The 18,948-nt window shown below is 35.9% G+C and overlaps 2 protein-coding genes across 9 annotated transcripts; both read left to right on the top strand.

Moving 5' to 3' along the window:
• The first annotated feature begins 540 nt into the window (after window positions 1–540).
• LOC113727039 (uncharacterized) lies at window positions 541–7,435 on the top strand. Of its 4 annotated transcripts, none has more exons than XR_003457678.2 (9): window positions 541–1,001; window positions 1,093–1,149; window positions 1,271–1,346; window positions 2,111–2,190; window positions 2,309–2,358; window positions 2,441–2,525; window positions 4,215–4,313; window positions 6,456–6,629; window positions 6,728–7,435. XR_003457678.2 is itself a non-coding variant. In XM_027250999.2 (8 exons), exons 1-8 carry the CDS (start codon window positions 741–743, stop codon window positions 6,983–6,985), a joined length of 966 nt encoding a protein of 321 aa, XP_027106800.1. In that variant the 5' UTR covers window positions 541–740; the 3' UTR covers window positions 6,986–7,435. The 4 variants fall into 4 exon arrangements, 2 of the variants coding, with proteins under 2 accessions (XP_027106800.1, XP_071931563.1); XR_003457679.2 differs by having other exon boundaries at window positions 6,456–6,584; window positions 6,728–6,889; XM_027250999.2 differs by lacking the exon at window positions 6,456–6,629.
• On the top strand, window positions 7,292–13,430 carry LOC113727040 (uncharacterized). Of its 5 annotated transcripts, none has more exons than XM_027251000.2 (3): window positions 7,292–7,441; window positions 11,621–11,964; window positions 12,882–13,430. In XM_027251000.2, the coding sequence occupies exons 2-3, from the start codon at window positions 11,661–11,663 to the stop codon at window positions 13,118–13,120; spliced, it is 543 nt and encodes a 180-aa protein (XP_027106801.1). In that variant the 5' UTR covers window positions 7,292–7,441; window positions 11,621–11,660; the 3' UTR covers window positions 13,121–13,430. The 5 variants fall into 5 exon arrangements, with proteins under 5 accessions (XP_027106801.1, XP_027106802.1, XP_027106804.1 ...); XM_027251001.2 differs by lacking the exon at window positions 7,292–7,441 and adding an exon at window positions 10,132–10,361; XM_027251003.2 differs by lacking the exon at window positions 7,292–7,441 and adding an exon at window positions 10,135–10,361 and having other exon boundaries at window positions 11,625–11,964.
• The last annotated feature ends 5,518 nt before the right edge of the window (window positions 13,431–18,948 follow it).

Raw genomic sequence — 18,948 nt, 5'->3', positions numbered from 1 at the left:
CTACGCTTCAAATTCTCTATCCCCAAATCTCTCTGTCCCTTCGAAAATTTGCTGTCACGTAACTATAGAATAAAAATTCCCAAATTCCTTTTCTCCTTTCAGAACAATAAAGGGAGTACGTACACCTTCACGTTGCAATGTAAAATAAAACATAGATAATATAGGAAATCACAACCCAAGCAAAATTCCTCCATTCTTCACATTCTCAGGTAAATCAATCAAGCTTTTGTATGTCAAAGGATTCTGCCTTTGTATGATTAGTGGTTAAACAAAAAAAAATTTGCCCTCAATTTATAGTTTCTAATTAAATCTAACTAGAAAAAATTTTGGGGAAATATTCAGCAAAATATTTCGCTAAAAAAGTTTGCTTTATTAACTTGGTATCTCTTGAAATCGAGGCCATAAGAATTATGGATAAGCAAGGGGATAAAAAAACAACTTAATTTGTATATATATGACACAGTCTGGATTATGGAAGTGTTTTAGCAAAATTACAATTAGGATATGATGACCATTAAAATGAGTCACGTAATTAATTGACACAAAACAAGGATGCGGCAGTCCATTCTTTAGGGACAGCGGGTTTGGGACAGAAGATTTGAAGGGTCGTCCCATCCCCGTTGTGCTTCAAGGGCAAAATTGTCAATTGGGCGATGCTTTGATCTGGCTGGGCGAAAGCTTCTCTAGCAGAGTATCTCTTTAGATCGCAACTGCACCTGGAAAAGTCACACTAATGAGGCATGGCCATGGCTGTGGCCTCACCCGTTACCGCCACCGCCTGCAGAAAAATTCTCCTAACCCACTTTGCATTTCGCAAGCTCCGCCAGCCGCCTACCACAAGAAGACTTGTTTCTTCAGTTCAGCCACGCCACCACTGCTATCGTGCAGCAGCTACTGCTTCTTCCGCCGGCGCGGTTGAGCAAGAGGTTCAACTGATCAGAAGCCCGGAACTCGTGGCACAGGAGTACGCTGACCTTAGTCTCGCCGACAAGTTTTCCGAGGTCGGAATTCTTGATTTATCATCAATGGTAGTAATTTATTTGTATGTCCAGATTTTCTGAAGTAATAAAGTTTATGGTGGTGTTGTTGAAGGAGTTGGGTCATGTTCGAATTCGGCAGCATGTTAACCCTTTGCGCTCTACTTTCATGGTATTATGATTATGTCCCTTTTTCTTGCTCCATTTCTCTGTTTTTTTCTTTTCAATTTTGGAATATTTTCTTCTGGGTTTTTTTTTTTCAATTGATGTTTATTTGCTGCCGAGCTGGCCAGGTGCCTGCTGAAGTGCCTGATTGGAATGAGGTATACAAAGATCCCACATTGCCATTGATGGTGGATATAGGATGTGGTATGCCCCTAAATTTCGTCATTTCTTTCTGTTTGTCAAAGATAGTACTAATAAAAGTTATTAGTCCACGTTTTAGGGAGCTTCATCCAACCTCAATAGCAGTCCTATAAGTGAGCCTGGGAAATGATCATTTTATTTTTGGATACTGTATTTATTGTTACTGTTTGGTAGTACTCTAGCGAATTCCTATTTGTCCAAATTTAAAAGTGCTCACCTTTTACAATAAATATAGATTTTGTAAAGAGAAAGACCTTTTTTATTTTGTATTGTGGCATTCGCAAAGAAGCTTTAGGTGTTATTTGGAACTCAGGAATTTGGGAGGAAAGGTTGGAGAAGTTTTTTGAACCTTTCCTATTTATGTTTGGTTTCAAGGGAAGTACAGATGAAGAATCTTGGACAAAGCAATGGTGGAGCTCTTTGGGAAGTTTTGTCCAATTCTTCAACTAAGCAAAACACTTTGACACTTAAACAAACTTTAGTTAAGAAAAAATATGGGAAAGTTTTGTTTTTCCATTCCTTCTGGGTTTCCTTTTGCTCTATGAAGAAAGGTGTAGAACTTTGTCCAGATTTTCCCTATGAGTAAAACTTAATGTTCCAACATCATTTTTGGCACTACAAATGGTTTTGGGTTCAAGATATGTGAATCTATTTTGTGTTTTTATCCTTTTATACTGATTCTGTGGGGTCAATTACCTTATCATCATCCTTTAATCAATTTGGCTTAGAGATGATCTATTATATTCTCACAGTGAATGGGTTCTCAGGTAGTGGCAGATTTCTCATGTGGCTCGCCAAAAGAAATCCTAGTTCCAAGAATTATCTTGGATTGGAAATAAGGCGGAAAGTATGAAATCATTTTCCTGAGGTTTCTTGATTATGAAGTAAATGAATGTACTATTACTCATTCATTTTCTAATTTTAAAAATTGTGCTATGTGCTGAAAGTATAATTTCCTGGTGTAGTTGGCTGAACGAGCAAATTATTGGGCAAATGACCTGGCTCTTAATAATGTGTAAGCCTTTGATGAACTTAATTGTCTTTTAGTTATGACTGGCTCATGGGAAACTAGTTAATTTGTTATTAAATAAATGCAGACATTTTGTCTTTGCAAATGTGACAGTGTCATTCAAACAACTAGTATCAGCATACCCTGGGCCGTTGATGTTGGTATCAATCTTGGTAAGTACTATTCTCATGCTGTAATTGTCAAAAATATAGGAACAAATTGGAAGCACTTGCAGAAAAAGAGATTCAGTCTTTGGTTTGGATAAACTGGTTGTTGCCCAACAATAATTAATAGGCTAAAATACATAGAACCCTCCTGTGGTTTGCCTATTGTACATGAAACTCCCTTATTGTTTAAAAACGCCCGCATAACCTCCTTGTGCTTTGGACTAATTTGGAAAATGGACAGAAATCATTCAAATTGACGAAAAGATGTAAATGTCCTATATTAATCCTATTTCCAAACTGAATCAAAGGTTAACTCAGGGCTCAATTAAAGTTTTAAAAACTTTCCTTCATTTGAAACAAAGGTAGAACTAAGGGGCTCATTTGAAATTTTATAAGATGTATCATCTTCTTCAAGGAAATGTCAGAACATTTTGGGCTTTTGTTTCTTCCTTTTTTTTTAAACATTTTTCCTGTTTTCCTGTCCTCTTTGATTTTCCTTTCTTTTCTTTCCCCATCAATCCAGCCAACACCACCCTTTCGTCGCTGCCATCATCTCGCTATCACCATCTCGCCATCTTCATTTTCAACAGCATCTCTATCACCGCCAGTCTAGATTCATGTCTTTTTCATGTGTTCTTCTGTAAAATTAAGAACCCAAATCTAAGCAGCAACTTTCTTTGGAGACTTGGGTTGCTTAGTCTCTTTCTCCTCTGAATCATTAGTTTTCTTAGGCAACAAAACTGGCTCTTTCCCCTGCATCTTCATCGCCAATTGTTCGAAGGTCTCGGCCTCATCGCAGTTGATTAGGAGGCTTTGTCCTCTCAGTATTCCAAGCAAGCCAAGAGGGTCTTCACTCTCCAATTACATGAAGGCAGTGGACCTCGATTTCTCCTCCTTGCCCACCGGTTGATTTTTCTTTTTTTGCTTCCTTTTATCTTTCCTTCCATCCGTCCTTCAACTGATATCACCGACAAATGGCCATTGGCAGATCTAATTTTGCTATTCATGTTTCTATTGAATTTGGGATTAATTTGAAGTTGATAATAGAGCCACTATGTGATTGATATATGGGAGGCTTTTGATGTTAGGTTGGGATCATTGATTGAGAATTTTTTGTTAATATTTTGAGACTATTAGATTGAGAATTTTTGTTGTTATTTTGTGCTCTATCTTATTGGAAATTTTTTGGTGTTATTTTGGGATCATTGAGCATTGAAATCAGTGATGATTGGTGGTAGAGTTGCTGGGGATTGGTGGAGCTACTGGTGATCGGTAGCGGTACTGATGATGATTGGTGTTCACCGGTGTCATTGACCATTTTGGTGTTATTGACCAGTTTGGTTGTGAGCAGGGAAGAAATGGAGAAGGAAAATAAACAAAAAAAAAAAGGAAAGGAAATAAAAAAGGAAATCACAAAAAACTGCAATATACTGAATTGTCCTTGACAATGTCACTTGAAACTCCCTTAATACATACACGAGTGCATCTCAAACTCCGTTATTTTGGATGCTTTTCATCCAAGTTCCAAAGAAGTCCAAAGTATAGGGAGGCTATGTGGGGGTTTTTAAATAATGAGGAAGTTTTATTTACAATAGATAAACCATAGGGGGGTTTACTGTATTTTCCCCTAATTAATAATAGCACTATTAGAAACAGCATTGGTTAAAGCATATGGTTACTCATTCTTGCTTGCAGTGCCCTGACCCACATTTTAAGAAGAAGTATCATAAAAGGAGGGTTGTACAGAAGCCTTTGGTGGAGTCCATTGTGGATATTTTAGCACCAGGAGGGCAGGTATGTTCCTAAAAACTTTACAATTGCATTTTCTTAAAAATTTTCAACGGACTGTGTATATGTCAATGTTACCATAAAATATTATTGTGCTTTTGTTATACTTAATGGCATTAGAAGACTTGAGAGGATGGTTACTCAAGTCCACTTTGGTGTTCTTGAAGTTAGAACAAGTGATAGTTGTATCCAAATTTTTTGGCACATGATTGCATACTCATGGAATATTTGTTCTCGATCTTGCTTTAGGCGATGATTCCACTCATGTATGGTGTAGAGAGAGAGAGAGGTTCAAAATAGGATTGCTGTTTTGTCTCAACTTAAATTTCTTACTTTTGACTGTAGACACACTAATGAGAAAGAGTTGCTAAGAGACGTAGTGTTTCATACTGAAAGTTGAAAACTGTTTTGGTCCATTATGTTAGTCAGTGCAAATTTAATGGAAAAGAGGGAAATGCAATTGCCCTTATCTATTTAGTGTGCGGAATACTTATTTTTTGGAGTTGAATTTCCTAATATAGAAGACGGATATTATTTGGCACACATCTTACACTGGAGGAAATAATTCATTAGATTTGGGAGAATTGGAGTAGTATTTTATCATTTATATTGCTGCACAGTTCATCTTGCTCAGACTGAAATTTATAATCAAGTTTTTTTTTTTTTGAAAAAAATTAATAATCAAGTTAGTAGCAGTTTTATTTGTGCTAGATACATGATGTGATTTCACCTTACTGCATGCATTGTGAGCGCCTGCAGATTTTTTTAAAGATTTTTGCAACCATAGTCATCATAAAAGACATTGCTTGCAAGCTCAAAAGTTTACCTATGGCTCATTCTGCAACAAAATTTTACCTAGAAAAATAATATTGCAATTGTCTGAAAGAAATGGGAGTTTGCTTAAGCAAGAACAACAGGATGAATGCTTTTGAAAGTGTTGCAAGGGAGTTCTAAATACTGCAATTGTCGTTCAACACCTAGAACCATGTTAATGTAAAACCTAATTGATGTGGGATTTCTGAAAACACCTATTCTTTTACTTCTTCTCTTTGATGCAAAAACGAGAAACTTAGATCCTCCAGCCACTAAGAAGCGTACATGTCTCATGTTAACTAGTTTTTTAGCATGTGATTCCAAACCTCAATTGGTAGTAGCATTTAGTCTTCTCTTTTTTCACATTTTTTTGGGCAAATTACACTTTACTCCCCGGGGGTTTAGTGTTTGTTTACATAACCCTCCTATGATTTCAAAAGCTATACATAATCCTCTCATAGTTTGGATTAAAATGTCAAAGTGATGGAATTTGCAATCCATAATAGAGTCAACTAAAATGTCAAAAATATCCCTATGTAAAGTTGAAAATTAATTATTAATCACAGGGGGCTTATGCATATATATTGAAAACTATAAAAACCATAAAGAGATTATATAGTAAAGTGCTAAACCATAAGGGGATTATATGATAAAATATAAAATCATATGGGGTTAGAGTGTCAATGCATAGTATGTTTATATATTATGGTCACTTCAGCCACTGTAGTTTTCAAACAAGGGCAATTTTGACATTTTCATAGGTTCCGTTACGAATGATCATTTCCGTCACTTTGACACTTTAATCCAAACTATGAGTAGGTTATATATAACTTTCAAAACTATACGGGGGGTTATGTTCTAATTAGCTATACCACAAGGGGATAAAGTATAATTTGTCCTTTTTTTTTCTGTGATTTATTGTTAATAATATTCTGTCCTGTGCAGTCATTTTATATGAGATAGTTGTAACAGTATTTCGGGACCATAGAGCTCATGATTTGAATTCCTCTACACACACTTTACTCCTCACATACGCTGTTGGTGTAGGACCATATTTTGCAGCTCTAAAACAAAAGTTTCAGTTCACAGGTAGAGAGTAAAATTGCAAGTTGATATCTGCTCGCAATGGACATTCTGGCCTTTAGCTGTGAACATTTGAATTGGGCATTGATGTGATAATAAATTGGGAATTTCTTAAAAGCCCACGCAACCAAATATAAAGGGCATGCATGTGCTTGCATTTGTATAAAATCAATTAATGGTTGCCAAATATTCTTCTTCTCATAGGCCTTATTTCTGACTTTCTAATCAACTTCCCTTCATTCCACGTAAAAGGAGGTCTAAGGAATGAAGGTCATTCTCATGAAAAATGCAGATGAGAAAGGAAAGCTGTTGTTATTCCATGGAGAAGAAATGAGAGAGATGATATTTTCTTGCTCGAAGGATGCGATCTTTCCATAATAAGTAGATGTCATTCAAGGATGTTCTGGCTTTTCTTCACTTTTTGAAGTTCTGTTATCACATCTTAGCTCATGATACATTAGCATATGAGATTATAATAAGTATACATTTCATAGGACTAATACTGCACCATTGTTTTTGGGCAGGTTTTTATTCAATCGGATGTGCTAGAATTGGCAATAGACATGAGAGATCAATTTGATGCAAAGTCGAATAAGCTTATACATGTTGACAAGATCGACCCCAATTTGTCATGTGACAGTGAGGGATGGTTGATAAGTAATCCAATGGGTATAAGAACAGAGAGAGAGATCCATGCAGAATTTGAAGGTGCTAGAATATACAGGAGGATGTATAAAAAATGCGTCCAACTTTCTATGCCAAGTGCCGCAGATCAGGAATAACAGTTGGTAATTTTTTAAGCCCGAATTTTGGTATCAGGGCTTCTCTGAGAATCCTGGCCTGGTACCTGCTGCTTCTATTTAATGTGAACAGACTCTCCGGTCTGTTTTGCTGTACCCCTTCGGAGTACTTTCAGTGGACACAGATCAGCTGCTTGAAATTGAACGTGAGGCATTGGACCCCATTGCAAGAGAATGTGGCCTAAGTATATTCATCAGCTCCTCTGCGTTGGTTAGCCATTGCATCCTTGAGAAGGAAAGAAGCTCGCTTTAGTGCTGCAGTGGTTGCTGGATCCCTGGTAGCCACTCGCGAGAGTATGAAGGGGAGCTGTTCCGTCTACACGCAGATTCACTGGCTTTGGAAGCAGAAGGTTTGCGAGTTTTAATACCTTTCAAGTCTCAACTCCTTGCAAGGAATCAATTAGGCCACTATAAATACTTGAAAAACGAAAAGCAGAGGTAACATTTCTACTTATTTATACTTTTATTGTTCTTACTGGCATTAGAAGAGTTTACATAAATCAAAAGATTGAATAATAGAAAGTATAGTGACTTAAAAAGAGCAAAACAAATAATGATCAATAATCTGGCCTTATTTCCCCAAACTGAAAATGAAGCTGTTTCAGAAGGAGATTATCTATAATTTGCACTTCTATGTACCACCCTTTATTTCAAATTGGATTTTTCTAGTAGGCGTTAAATTCGAACTCGTTAACACACTTAAATCATACCTAATTTACTACGTGAATGCACATACTAATAATTATTATTCTCTTTTATATTTGTATATTTTTTTTCTAATTAACTTTTTTTTTTCAAAAATGTAACATTTTGTTTGCATCTTAATGATTGCTCACTGGACGCTAGTTAGATAGACCTTTTAAAATTAGTCAGACAGGCAGCAGTGCATTTAGTAAGCTAACCTAGAGTAAATTATTACATAATAGCAAGATTGTACATTACATGTATTCTGCAAATTCCTTTACCACAAGATAAAGAAATCCAACAACTACATTACATTGAAAACTGAAGTATTGAAACTTATTTGCTGGATTGGGAATTTAAGTGGGCAGAGCGAATGTGCAAATCTTTTCTCTTACTCCTATGGCCACTAGAATTGATGCCTGTTTATCTATTTCATGGCTCATGCTATAATCATTTGTTGCCTCAACATGTTCTCATGTAACAATCCAATAAAACGTTGTTTAAATTCCTATAAAATTTCCTTATCACCAAATTAAGGTTTAGGTGCTTGGCCTTGTCATATTCCATTTGTGAGTTTTAGTGCGTATACGGATTGAATCTAGCAGTAACAAACGTGAAAGTTTTGGAGATTGAAGCATACTTCAGAAAAGCAAGCAATGTATGGATACAATTTCTTGCATTGGGGGGATGGTAAATGTCCTGTTGAATAGAAGAATATGCATGTCATGTCAATGGCTGCTAATGCACTTGTCTAATCTAAAAGGGAGAAAAGAATACAAGGGGATATCATATCATGGAGTAAGAGAAAGTTGAGGACATAATCGATACAGTATATTTTTCTACAAAAACTCTCAACCTTCGGTTAAGTTGCCTTTGCAAGACCTTCTTTCTTGTCATGCTGGTGTTTAATGCAACGAAATTGCAAAACGCAATGCGCTGTAATAGTCCATAATAGGCATTTTCATGGATTCCCAGCAGATGACTATGGTGGAATTGGGAGTCGTCTTCACTTTTATTGAGTGCTCCTCCTTTTTCAACGAGTCAATAAAAGGCCACTACAGAAAAATACTCAAAAGCTATATATACTTTTATATGAGGATGAGGATATTCTTGGACATTTATGGTCTGTCCTGGGTTAGGAAAAAAATTTTCGACAGAAACGACGTCACTCGGCTTTGCTCGAAATTTCTGTCTGCATTTTTGGAATGAATATACAATTAGCTTGATGCATGAACATCATACCAAAAGATGCAGAAATTTCAAGTATATATAAAGCCTGCACAGATGTCCTTATTGTTCTGGGAAAGTTTCTTCCTCACTCGCGGTAATGGTCAAAGTTTTCTCTTGAAGCTCAAGCGAATTACGTATTGGATTGAGTTCGATGATTATTATTACATCAAATTTGATTTTTTAAAGCCCAAATAGGAGAAACAGGAAATAACCCGTAAGTTGTTAAACTAATTGACGAGTCGAGTCGTGATTGGTACAGAGCACCGTAAAGTCCCTTGAAAAGTCCCTTGTTCGTCATCTTGCTCTCGAGCAATAATCAGCTGTGCCTTGTTTCATTATATCAGTCGGTCACGACACGTATTCTCTTTTACTCGCAGAAAAGAGACGAGAAGCGAAATTGTTGCGCTAATTCTTCATTCACTCACCCGCCCCAAATCGATATTAATAACTTTTGTTTGCATAGAGATTATTTTATTTGTCAAATTTTTTTTTTTTTGTGTTGTTAATATATTTTTAATCGTTCCTTTTTATTATATATATATATATATATATATATATCATATCATCAAAAAAATGTTACAGTATCTTTTTTTTTTAAAATTATCCCAAATAATATACTATCCGATTACACATGAATTGACAATTCGAGAATTATTTTTAGGTGTACAAATGCACGTTCTACTAATTTATCACAATTCTTACCAAGGCTGATTTTGCAAATGCTGGTTTAACCTAGAACTAAAAGTATCAAGAATCAATAATGCTCTCCCATCCTTTCACAAAAAAAAGAAAGAAACCTCCCTCAATACCTGATTTGGGAATATCTTAAAATAATGAGTTTAGCTAATAAGATAGTTTCCAATGTTAATTTTTGACGCAGTCAGAAACTAATTCGAAAATATATAGGAACAATAAATATAAGTATGTGCATTTACATGCAATAAGTTAGGTATAATTTAGATATAAACACTCGTTACAAGATTTCTTATTTGCAAATTGAAAAGCGTGAGAACTGGCGGCCTCGATTTGGATTAGCTGTTTTTGGGGGTATTTTTGAAAAATTTTACTGTAATAATGTATATAAAAAAATTTTATTTTGAAATATTTGATATATTGTATAGATAAAATATTTTTTGAGTTATCATATATTATTATAATATTATATTTGAAAATTTTATTTTTAAAATAACGGCAAACCCAAACGGAGCTGTCACACTCCTTTGTCCCGCCTTCCTCCCTTCCTCGTGTAACCACGTATGATAAACCGGCATTGAAGCAACCGCGTTCGAAAACAAACAAGATAAACATCGCGTGTGCAAACAGCCATGCCCCAAAGCATAACCAATTCCTTTATGGCAACAATAAATATTTGGTAAAGCTACTTCTGCTACTTTTTTTCTCTCAAATTTCAATCAATCCATTTCCTACCAAGTTGCCGAATCAGGTAATATCTCCTCTCTCTCTCTCTCCTCTTTTTTCACATCCTACATGCATATATTCCTGCTATACATGAAAAATCTTGATTGAATTCAAGCTGTTTGTGATTATACTAGTGCGAGGTGGCTTGGGCTAATTGGAAACGGGTTTCTTACTTTATTGCTTCTTGTGTTTTATTTATTTATTTGGGCTGTCTTTTGTGGGATTGCATGTCCAAGATGGCTGTGTTTCTTTGGAAGGAGGATTATGTCATCTTTGTACATGTTTGCATGTGTGCTAGTAATTAATCACCAAGTCTTGTATAGTCCTGTTCTTATCTATTTGTTGGATTTTTACTTATTTGGTAATAAAGCTGATTGCTTGGTACATGTTTATTATAATTGCTGTGGTGGTTAATTTGTGTTTCAGCAGAAGCTGATTGGTTATTCCAATTGAGTTTTGCTTTCTTCTGTGAGGTTTTGGTTTTTGTATCCTTGCGAGAGAAAAGGAGGAGGGGGGGGGGGGAAGTGTATGGAATTGGCTTTCTTGTTTTGGACGTGTATTTTTTAAGAATCAAGTCCTTTGAGAGTGATTCTTGAGTTTTTGAAGTTGTAACTTGCATGTCCGACAGGAAAGTTTTATATATTTCTTTTGTATTTAAACTTTTTAAAGGAAGGATGGCGATCAGGAAAGAGTGATTCTTGGGCGAAGGAAAGAAGGGGGGGGGGGGTGTTTTAAGTTGTTCATTGGAAAGTAAGGTTGGTAGTTTCTCTAATCGTTGATAACTGACAGGCTATCTTTATTTTCTGGTAATGCTCTTTATCGGAGAAAGTCATTAATTTGGATATTGTTTTATTATGTGAAAGACTCTGTTCCCAATATTCTTCAAGGGCTGTACTTGATGATATCAACTAGAATTACTCATAAGTTGGAGTTAGATTTCTAGATATCACGTGAATTTAGGTTTGTATTGTGTAGATTAATATTACAATCTTGATTATCCTAATCAATTATTGTGTAGATTAATATTACAATCTCAATTGTCGCTAATCTATGATGCACAGGATGCATCCTCTGTTCATACAAGGATTTCAAATTCTTATATCTTCATTTTTGCCTGAACTTTTCATGGTGCAAATGTGTAATTTCCTGTCAATAAAGGATCTTCCCTGAATTATTAGGATCAAATGTGTGAGGAAAATTCTTAGAGAATCATATTGCCAATTATTTGTCTTGAAGCAAAATATTCCATTGTATAAGCTTATCTGAGTGCCCTGTCTTTGGCAGTTAGTTTGTGAGTGCGCTTAACAATCCAAGGTTAATAACAATGGGAGACAATGATGATAATCGGGACAAAGGGTTATTTTCACATCTTGCTGGATATGCTGCTGGACACTATCCACGGCCACATGGGGCATACCCTTATCCTCCTCCTCAAGGTGCATATCCTCCTGCAGGTTATCCTCCTCCTGGCGGATATCCACCATCTGGGTATCCTCCTCCTGGTGGATATCCTCCCTCTGGGTATCCTTCTCCAGCTGGATACCCACCGGCACCGCCACCAGGATATCCACCACATGGTGGATATCCTCCTGCTGGTTATCCTGGTCCCTCAGCTCACCATCACTCGGGTAAATATTTTGTGTGTTCTCAGCATTATTGTTAGTGGATGTCATTCTGTATCAAGTGTTGACATGATGCAGTTGCATGTTTGTATGCCTTTTTCAGCCTGTCCTGCTCTCCTAATTGTTTTTATTAGCCACTTTGAAATGCCTTGCTTATCTATCTAATAATATTCTTAATTGGGTACCCTGTTGCTATGCATTCCTTCGTACCTGCCATAGTATGAAATACTATGGGTTAGCATAATTAAATGAACTTTCAAGACATAAATATCCATTTACTCCACAAATTGAGAATGATGTATATTTCTGTGTCAACTTGGTAACATTTTAAGAAGTTATTTCCTCTTGGTTTCTCTACGCACATGGCTGTTAACTTTCACGTCTCGTGAGGCTCACTTCCAAATCCTGAATCATGTGTCCACCACGACCTACTCAGTTCTTGATGAGGAAATTGACATTTTTCTTGCCATTATTGATACTTGGTACCAGTGTAGTAGTATTGCAGCAACCTTACTTATTGTGGCCGATGAGACATCTTTTGGTGGAAATATCATTCTGATTGTTTGTTGCTTCGCTAGGGGTTCCTTTCTCTTGTTCTTTTTCTGTTTTCCCTTTATCTGATTTTTGGACTTTGAGCCTGCCGGAGGGATTCAATGTTTCACTAAAGATGCAAGTTGGATAACACTGAGGACCCGATCTGAAAGGCAGAGATTTGATAGTCTACTTGTGATCATCAATTATTATTCCTCGTGTATGGGCTAGCTGTTGTGGCCCTTTCCCTATTTCCTGATTTGCAAATTATTGTTGCTGTCTAGTATGCTATCAATTTTTAACCTTGCTTTACCAAGTGACACTCCAAAGAGTGCAACTTTCTCGAGTCATTTCATTGATTTCATCTGGCTGGAAACGTCCACTTTATGCAGGGCATGGACCTCCAATGGGTGCATTACTAGCTGGTGGTGCTGCAGCAGCGGCTGCTGCATATGGGGCTCACCATCTGGCACATGGTGCACACCATTCTGGTCATGGTGGATATTATGGTCATCATCATGGGAAGTTTAAGCATGGGAAATTTGGCAAGCATGGATTCTATGGAAGGCACAAGCACGGCTTCTTTGGAAAGCACAAGCACAAGTTCATGGGGTTCAAGAGATGGAAGTGATTGGCGTGTCTTGGGATTTGTTTCTTCCATTCTGTGTTGCTGCTTTCTCCAGGATCACTGTGTTTTATTGGTTTGGTTGAAGAATTTTTTGAATAATTTGGGAACTAAATTCAGCGTGTATATAAATACATAGCTAGATTTCAGCGTGCATTTTTCTCTATATAGTTTAAGATTTTTGTCACTTTGCTGTCACCTAGCTTGTTTATGCAGATTTGGTTTTTGGTACTTACAGATGTTAGTAACACTATCCTTGTGTTAGTATTCCTGATCTCCCTCATGAGAACAATAATAACCAGAGACTTCTTGCCTACTTTACATGTTAGATCAAGTTGCCTAAATCAGGGGTACATGGTTCCTTATTAGCTGTGATTGGATGTTGGCTGCTAACTGCTGTGATTTAGAGGATTTTACATACACTGGTTATCTGTTTTTGTAGGTTCTATTCTCGTTAGGAGGACAAAACAAAAGGCCATTATGTCCTGAGATGTGTGGTTTCTGTTCCACTGAGGGTTAAATGCCCAGTATTTGATCCTTCCCTAACAGATTGGATTAAGCTTTTGATTTTCTCTAAGGATTAGCTAGATTACCTAGCATGAAAAGGCAGATTAACTTGGTTGTTTCAGGCCTCAATCTTGCTTTTTTCTTCAGACAAAAAAAAAAAAAAAAAAGAAGCTTAACAAATCAAGGGGCTAAATTTCAAAGAATACGGGCAAATGTACTAAAAATGTAAAGCTCACTTACCTTGGAAATGACCCCTCTGCTTGGTAAGTAGCAGGCCTTATCTTGTTGACTTGGAGCACATTTATTTCTTCTTCAATTTCAGGGTTGATATTAAGCAGCATTAATGATTCAATATATCAGAGGTCAGGTCACTCTCTCATCTTTAAAGGCCACAGGATCTGCCGCTTTAAGGTTGGGAATTGGGATGTCTTATACTCCCTCCGTCCCGTTTTGTTAGTCTTGGTTTTTTTTTTTCACACAGATTAAGAAAGTGTAATTAATTTGGTTGGAAACATAAATTTAGATTAATAATTTCCTAAAATACCCTTATGCTAATCAATGTAGTCAATGTATTCAATGTATTGGAAAAGCTCAATGTATTCAATGTAGTGGGTTAGTATTTAATAACAATGTATTAATAACAAGATATTTAATAAGGGTATTTTAGACAATTTGAAAGATTACTACATTTCTTAATGGGAAAGTGGACTACAATTTGGGACGGACGAAAAAGGAAAACAAGACTAACAAAATGGGACGAAGGGAGTAGTATCATTCTATCCGACTCTGCATGTGCTGTTGTCTCCTGATGTCAAAAAAGCCTAGGCATTGGGAGAACAAGTCCAATTGAATGGGGACGTGATCAAGTTCATGTTGTTGTTGGGCACTTTTTTTTTTTAAAGCTACTGCTCCCAACTTTCCAGATGAAATTTCTTCCAGGAGTAGCTCATGCAATCAATCCACAAATTTAAAGCAGGAAATGACAGAAGAACTTTCTCTTCTCTTCTTATTCAGTGTCAAATGCAAGAGCAATCTCGACCCCCCTGATAGGAGAATTGTGTAATGGTCCTCATTCCTTGCCCATGTGTGCCTCCCTCATCTGCTTTTTGGCAATTTGGCGATCAGTGTCAAGATCATAAAAGTTGCCTATCCGCATACACTACTAAGCCAAGGGATACTCGAGAAAAAAAGGAACTAATGAAGGAGGTAGATGATAGGTGAACTGAACTCACAAGAATGTGATGTGAAATGGTTTTTCTTTCTTCCAATCCATATCAACCAAGAAAAAATAAAAGAAAAGAATTTTTTGTACCTTCAGGAAAAGGGTAGAAGTGATTTTATGCTTTTGGTTTTAAAAATCTGACTTTGCCTGTCTCTTCTTGGACTTATCTAACATTTTGAATTTCCAGCAATTAATTGTCTCCGGGCCTGAATTTTTCGGAGTCACTCCCACTAAAAAGTCGTCGAAATTAAGGACTTCCCCTATTTAGACCCACATTCCTTGTGGGAAGGAAGAGTCTCAGTCCATGGAGACAGACAAACATGGCAAGTTTGTTGTGGGCCTTTGTGAAAGGACACAAAGATTAGATAGTTTTTCCTTTTTTTGCTTTTCTTTTCTGAAATGACACAAAGATTAGATAGTATATTAGCATGAATTACGCCACGTTTGGAAGGTGAGTTTTTTGAGTGTTTGTCTAAAATTTTACTGTAACTTACTGCAGAAGTTTTTAAAAAAATTTTTGAAGTTTTTTTTTTTTAATATTTTGAAGTGTATAGTTTAAATTTTTTGAAAAGTTTTTTGAGGTTACTGTAACTAAATTTTTTAAAAAAAACTTGTAGCAGACAAACTTGGCAAAAAACTTGGCTTCCAAACAAGGACACTAGTGTGTACACAATCAGCACTAGATAAATGACAATTGTATAAAATTTAATTTTGAAATTCAACTTTTACACACATATCATAAATCTAATAGTGATAATATATACACTGTCAGTCAGTGTGTATAAGATTTACTCGTGCTCAGCTTTGAACTTTGTGATTGTTACAGTTCTTGGCTTATGCTTACAGTACCGCTTTTGCATGCCTTTACATTGATTAGATTACTCCAACAAATGATGAATGTATTGAGCCTTAGACTGTCTCGGATAACCCGTTTTGCATTTTGTGTTTTTTCACCTAACCAGGAGCCAATGAGAAATGCATGTATGTATGTACAGCAGAAAGGTTATGTAGCAATCATGGAGTCTTTCGTGTTTCGTGCACGATCCCACCATCGATCTTTTTTTCTCATGTTGCATGCATATGGTCATTTTTCCTTTTTGTCATCAGTTGTCATTGCGCCATTTGAGATCTTAGGTACTTAGCAAGGTCACCTTTTCACACTTTTGAACCTCATCTGCATTGGTTGCCTCTGGTTTAGGCAAGAGAACAGGTGCCCACAAGAAAATGCAAATCAAGACGATTCTAAGAGGTTCCGAGAGCTCAGAAGAAATCATAACTGGGAAATTGGCAATTCGTGCAAGATTGTGTTATTCTGTTGACATATATGATAATTTCGCAGGAGTGAAAGCATACTTAAGCATGGATTGCAATTTTTTTTTTTAAAGAAAATTTTTACGTTTTTTATGAACACATTTGCCGCTCGCTTTTTTTACCTCATATACATCAAATCGCTACGTTATATTTTTCTGACAAGACATATCCAAAACATAGCAATCGAAACGGGCTATAATTTATTTCACAATGATGTACGGACATATCCTGGCTAGGTAATGCAATATCTGCATTACTATCTCCCCTGTTGTCGATTCTTTCTTGGATTCGGCTTTGCGGTCAAAGAGGAGGAGGTTAGATGATAAAATCCCGGCTGTAATCTTGGCACTGATCATCTAGATGATGATTTTTTTGGACCCCGAGAAGAACAAAACCATGACCAGATGCATTTTCTAAGCATCTAGTAGGAGCCCTGCCCAGCCGTTTTCAGTCCTTATGTTCGTCGTCCCACCTCAATTATCAAACGTAGGATTCAAAAATTAGAACTAATACACAAGACTTTAAGAACCCTCACTCACTCTGACCACTAAGACATGGGCTTTAATTGACTTCTCAAGCCTTGGGTACAAATTTAACTAGAATCTACATTATTTATCGTTTGGACTAAAATTTTGTCAAACAATAAATTTTGTTCACATGCATGTTAAAAGAATGGGATAATATGTACAAAAAAAAAAAATTTTTTTTTGCAAATCACATTCGCTTTCTCAAAAAATGCTTCTGGCACTGCTTAAGTACTGTATTATGAATTGATGGACGAAACTAAACAACACTTCGCTTCTGTACTCACTAGAAGTGCTATCGAGCCGAGTCGAGCTCGAGTAGCACCATACTCGAGCTCGAGCTCGATCAAAATTTGTGCTACTCGAGCTCGATCGAGTAAAAAAATTTGGACTCGAGCTCGACTCGATGAAATAAAACTAAATTTGACCTCGACTCGTTTGAGCTCGAGTAAAATACAAGCCCGAGCTACTCGAGCTCGAGCTCGAGTTTTGAAATAAATCTATAATTTTTTTTAAAATATATAATATATAATATAATATAAATATATAATATAAATAAAATATGAAAACTCGATTAAACTCGACGAGCACTCGAGTATTTATTTTTTGAGCTCGAATTCGACTCGTTCAATTTAACGAGTAGCTCGAGCTCGATTTTACCGAGCTCGAGTCAAGCTTTTAATCAAGCTGCTCGCGAGCGCGAATAGCTCGCGAGCAGCTTGACTTGCTAGCACCCCTAGTACTCACACCTGCAAGCCTCTTCTTCGTCATCTTTTCTTTGTCCGCATATAACGGCTTGCCAAATATTACGGCAAAGGCATCTCCCCTTAGTTTCTTGTTCAGATGAAATTATTTGAGTTTGTGACGTAGCCTCGTTTGGATTGTGATTGTTTCTGCATTTTTCAATAAAGTCCTGTTTGGAGTTGCGGTGGCTTATTGAAAAATATTTCTCCAATTGAATTTTTAATAAAAGCGCTTATTAAATGTTTAAGTACTTTTAAATATACTGTTTGGAGATGTAGTTTAATAAGTATTTATTGTATTGGATAACGTGTGATTTGAAAATTTTTGAATGCATTTATATCTTTATTTAGTTTATAATATAGGATAAAATAATTATATTTAATATTTTATTTTTTTGAATTGCAAATCTACTTTAAAAGCACCAAATTTGAACTTTTGCTAAAAGTGTTCCAAACACCAAAAATACCACTCCCAATTTTGTGAAATGATATTCACCAAACGTTTTAAAAGTACTTTTAACACCTAAATATATATATATATATATATATATATATATATTTTACCAAAAGCACCGCAATCCGAAATGAGGCCTAACTCATATAAGTCAAATTGTTACAATATAATTTTTTACAAATATTTTTAAAAATGGCAATTCAAATGGGCATACAACAAAGAAAGCTTGTTTAGTGGCGCCCTTTGTCGAAGCTCGGTGATGGCAGTGGCTCTCTATTACTAACATTTAATATTGCTTTTACACAAAAATTGAATTAGATTCTCAGACCCACAATATCAAGGAGCATCTCAGTATGCGTAATCCGAGATATGGAAGGATAAATTTTAAAAAGAAAAAACTTACTTAATAATTCTTGATTATTGAGTTTTATTTTCTTGAGCAAGTATTTAGAGAAAAAAAAAAAAAAAAGCTTTGAGTTTGAGTAGCAAGTGGCAAGGGTGTTTGGACAATTTCCTGCAAATATCTATTTTCTTTATATCATAAACATATTTTTTAATCACATTTTTATTATACAAAAATTGCTATGGTATAATTCCAAAAAAATTTTCATATAATCTGCTACAAGCATGCTAATTTTTGGAGTAGCAGAAACTTTTGCTTGAGTACAAATTAAGCTCGTCTAGATTACTGTTTACTGTAGTAATGTAATGTATATGATATAAAATACTCCCGCCTTCCCACTTTGATAGTCCCATTTTTTTCACACAGTTTAAGAAAAAATAGTTAATTTTGTTAGAAAAGTAAATTTAAATTGCTATTTTCCTAAAATACCCTCACATTAAATATGGTACAACTTTATGGGAACTTGAATTGATAGTAAAAAAAGAATCAACTCTCATTAAATGGGGTAGGTTTATCATAACAACAACTTACATTGAATAAGGATATTTTAGGAAAATTAAAATACAACTACATTCTTCAATTGGAAAGTGGACTACAATTTAGGACAGACGAAAAAGGAAAACGGGATTATCAAAGTGGGACGGAGGGAGTAGGTGATTAGAAAATACAT

This window comes from Coffea arabica, chromosome 2c (genome assembly GCF_036785885.1).
Source record: "Coffea arabica cultivar ET-39 chromosome 2c, Coffea Arabica ET-39 HiFi, whole genome shotgun sequence".
NCBI classification, from domain to species: Eukaryota; Viridiplantae; Streptophyta; class Magnoliopsida; order Gentianales; family Rubiaceae; genus Coffea; species Coffea arabica.
Note: the sequence above shows the minus strand (reverse complement) of the source record. Positions and strands in the feature narration are given on the sequence as shown.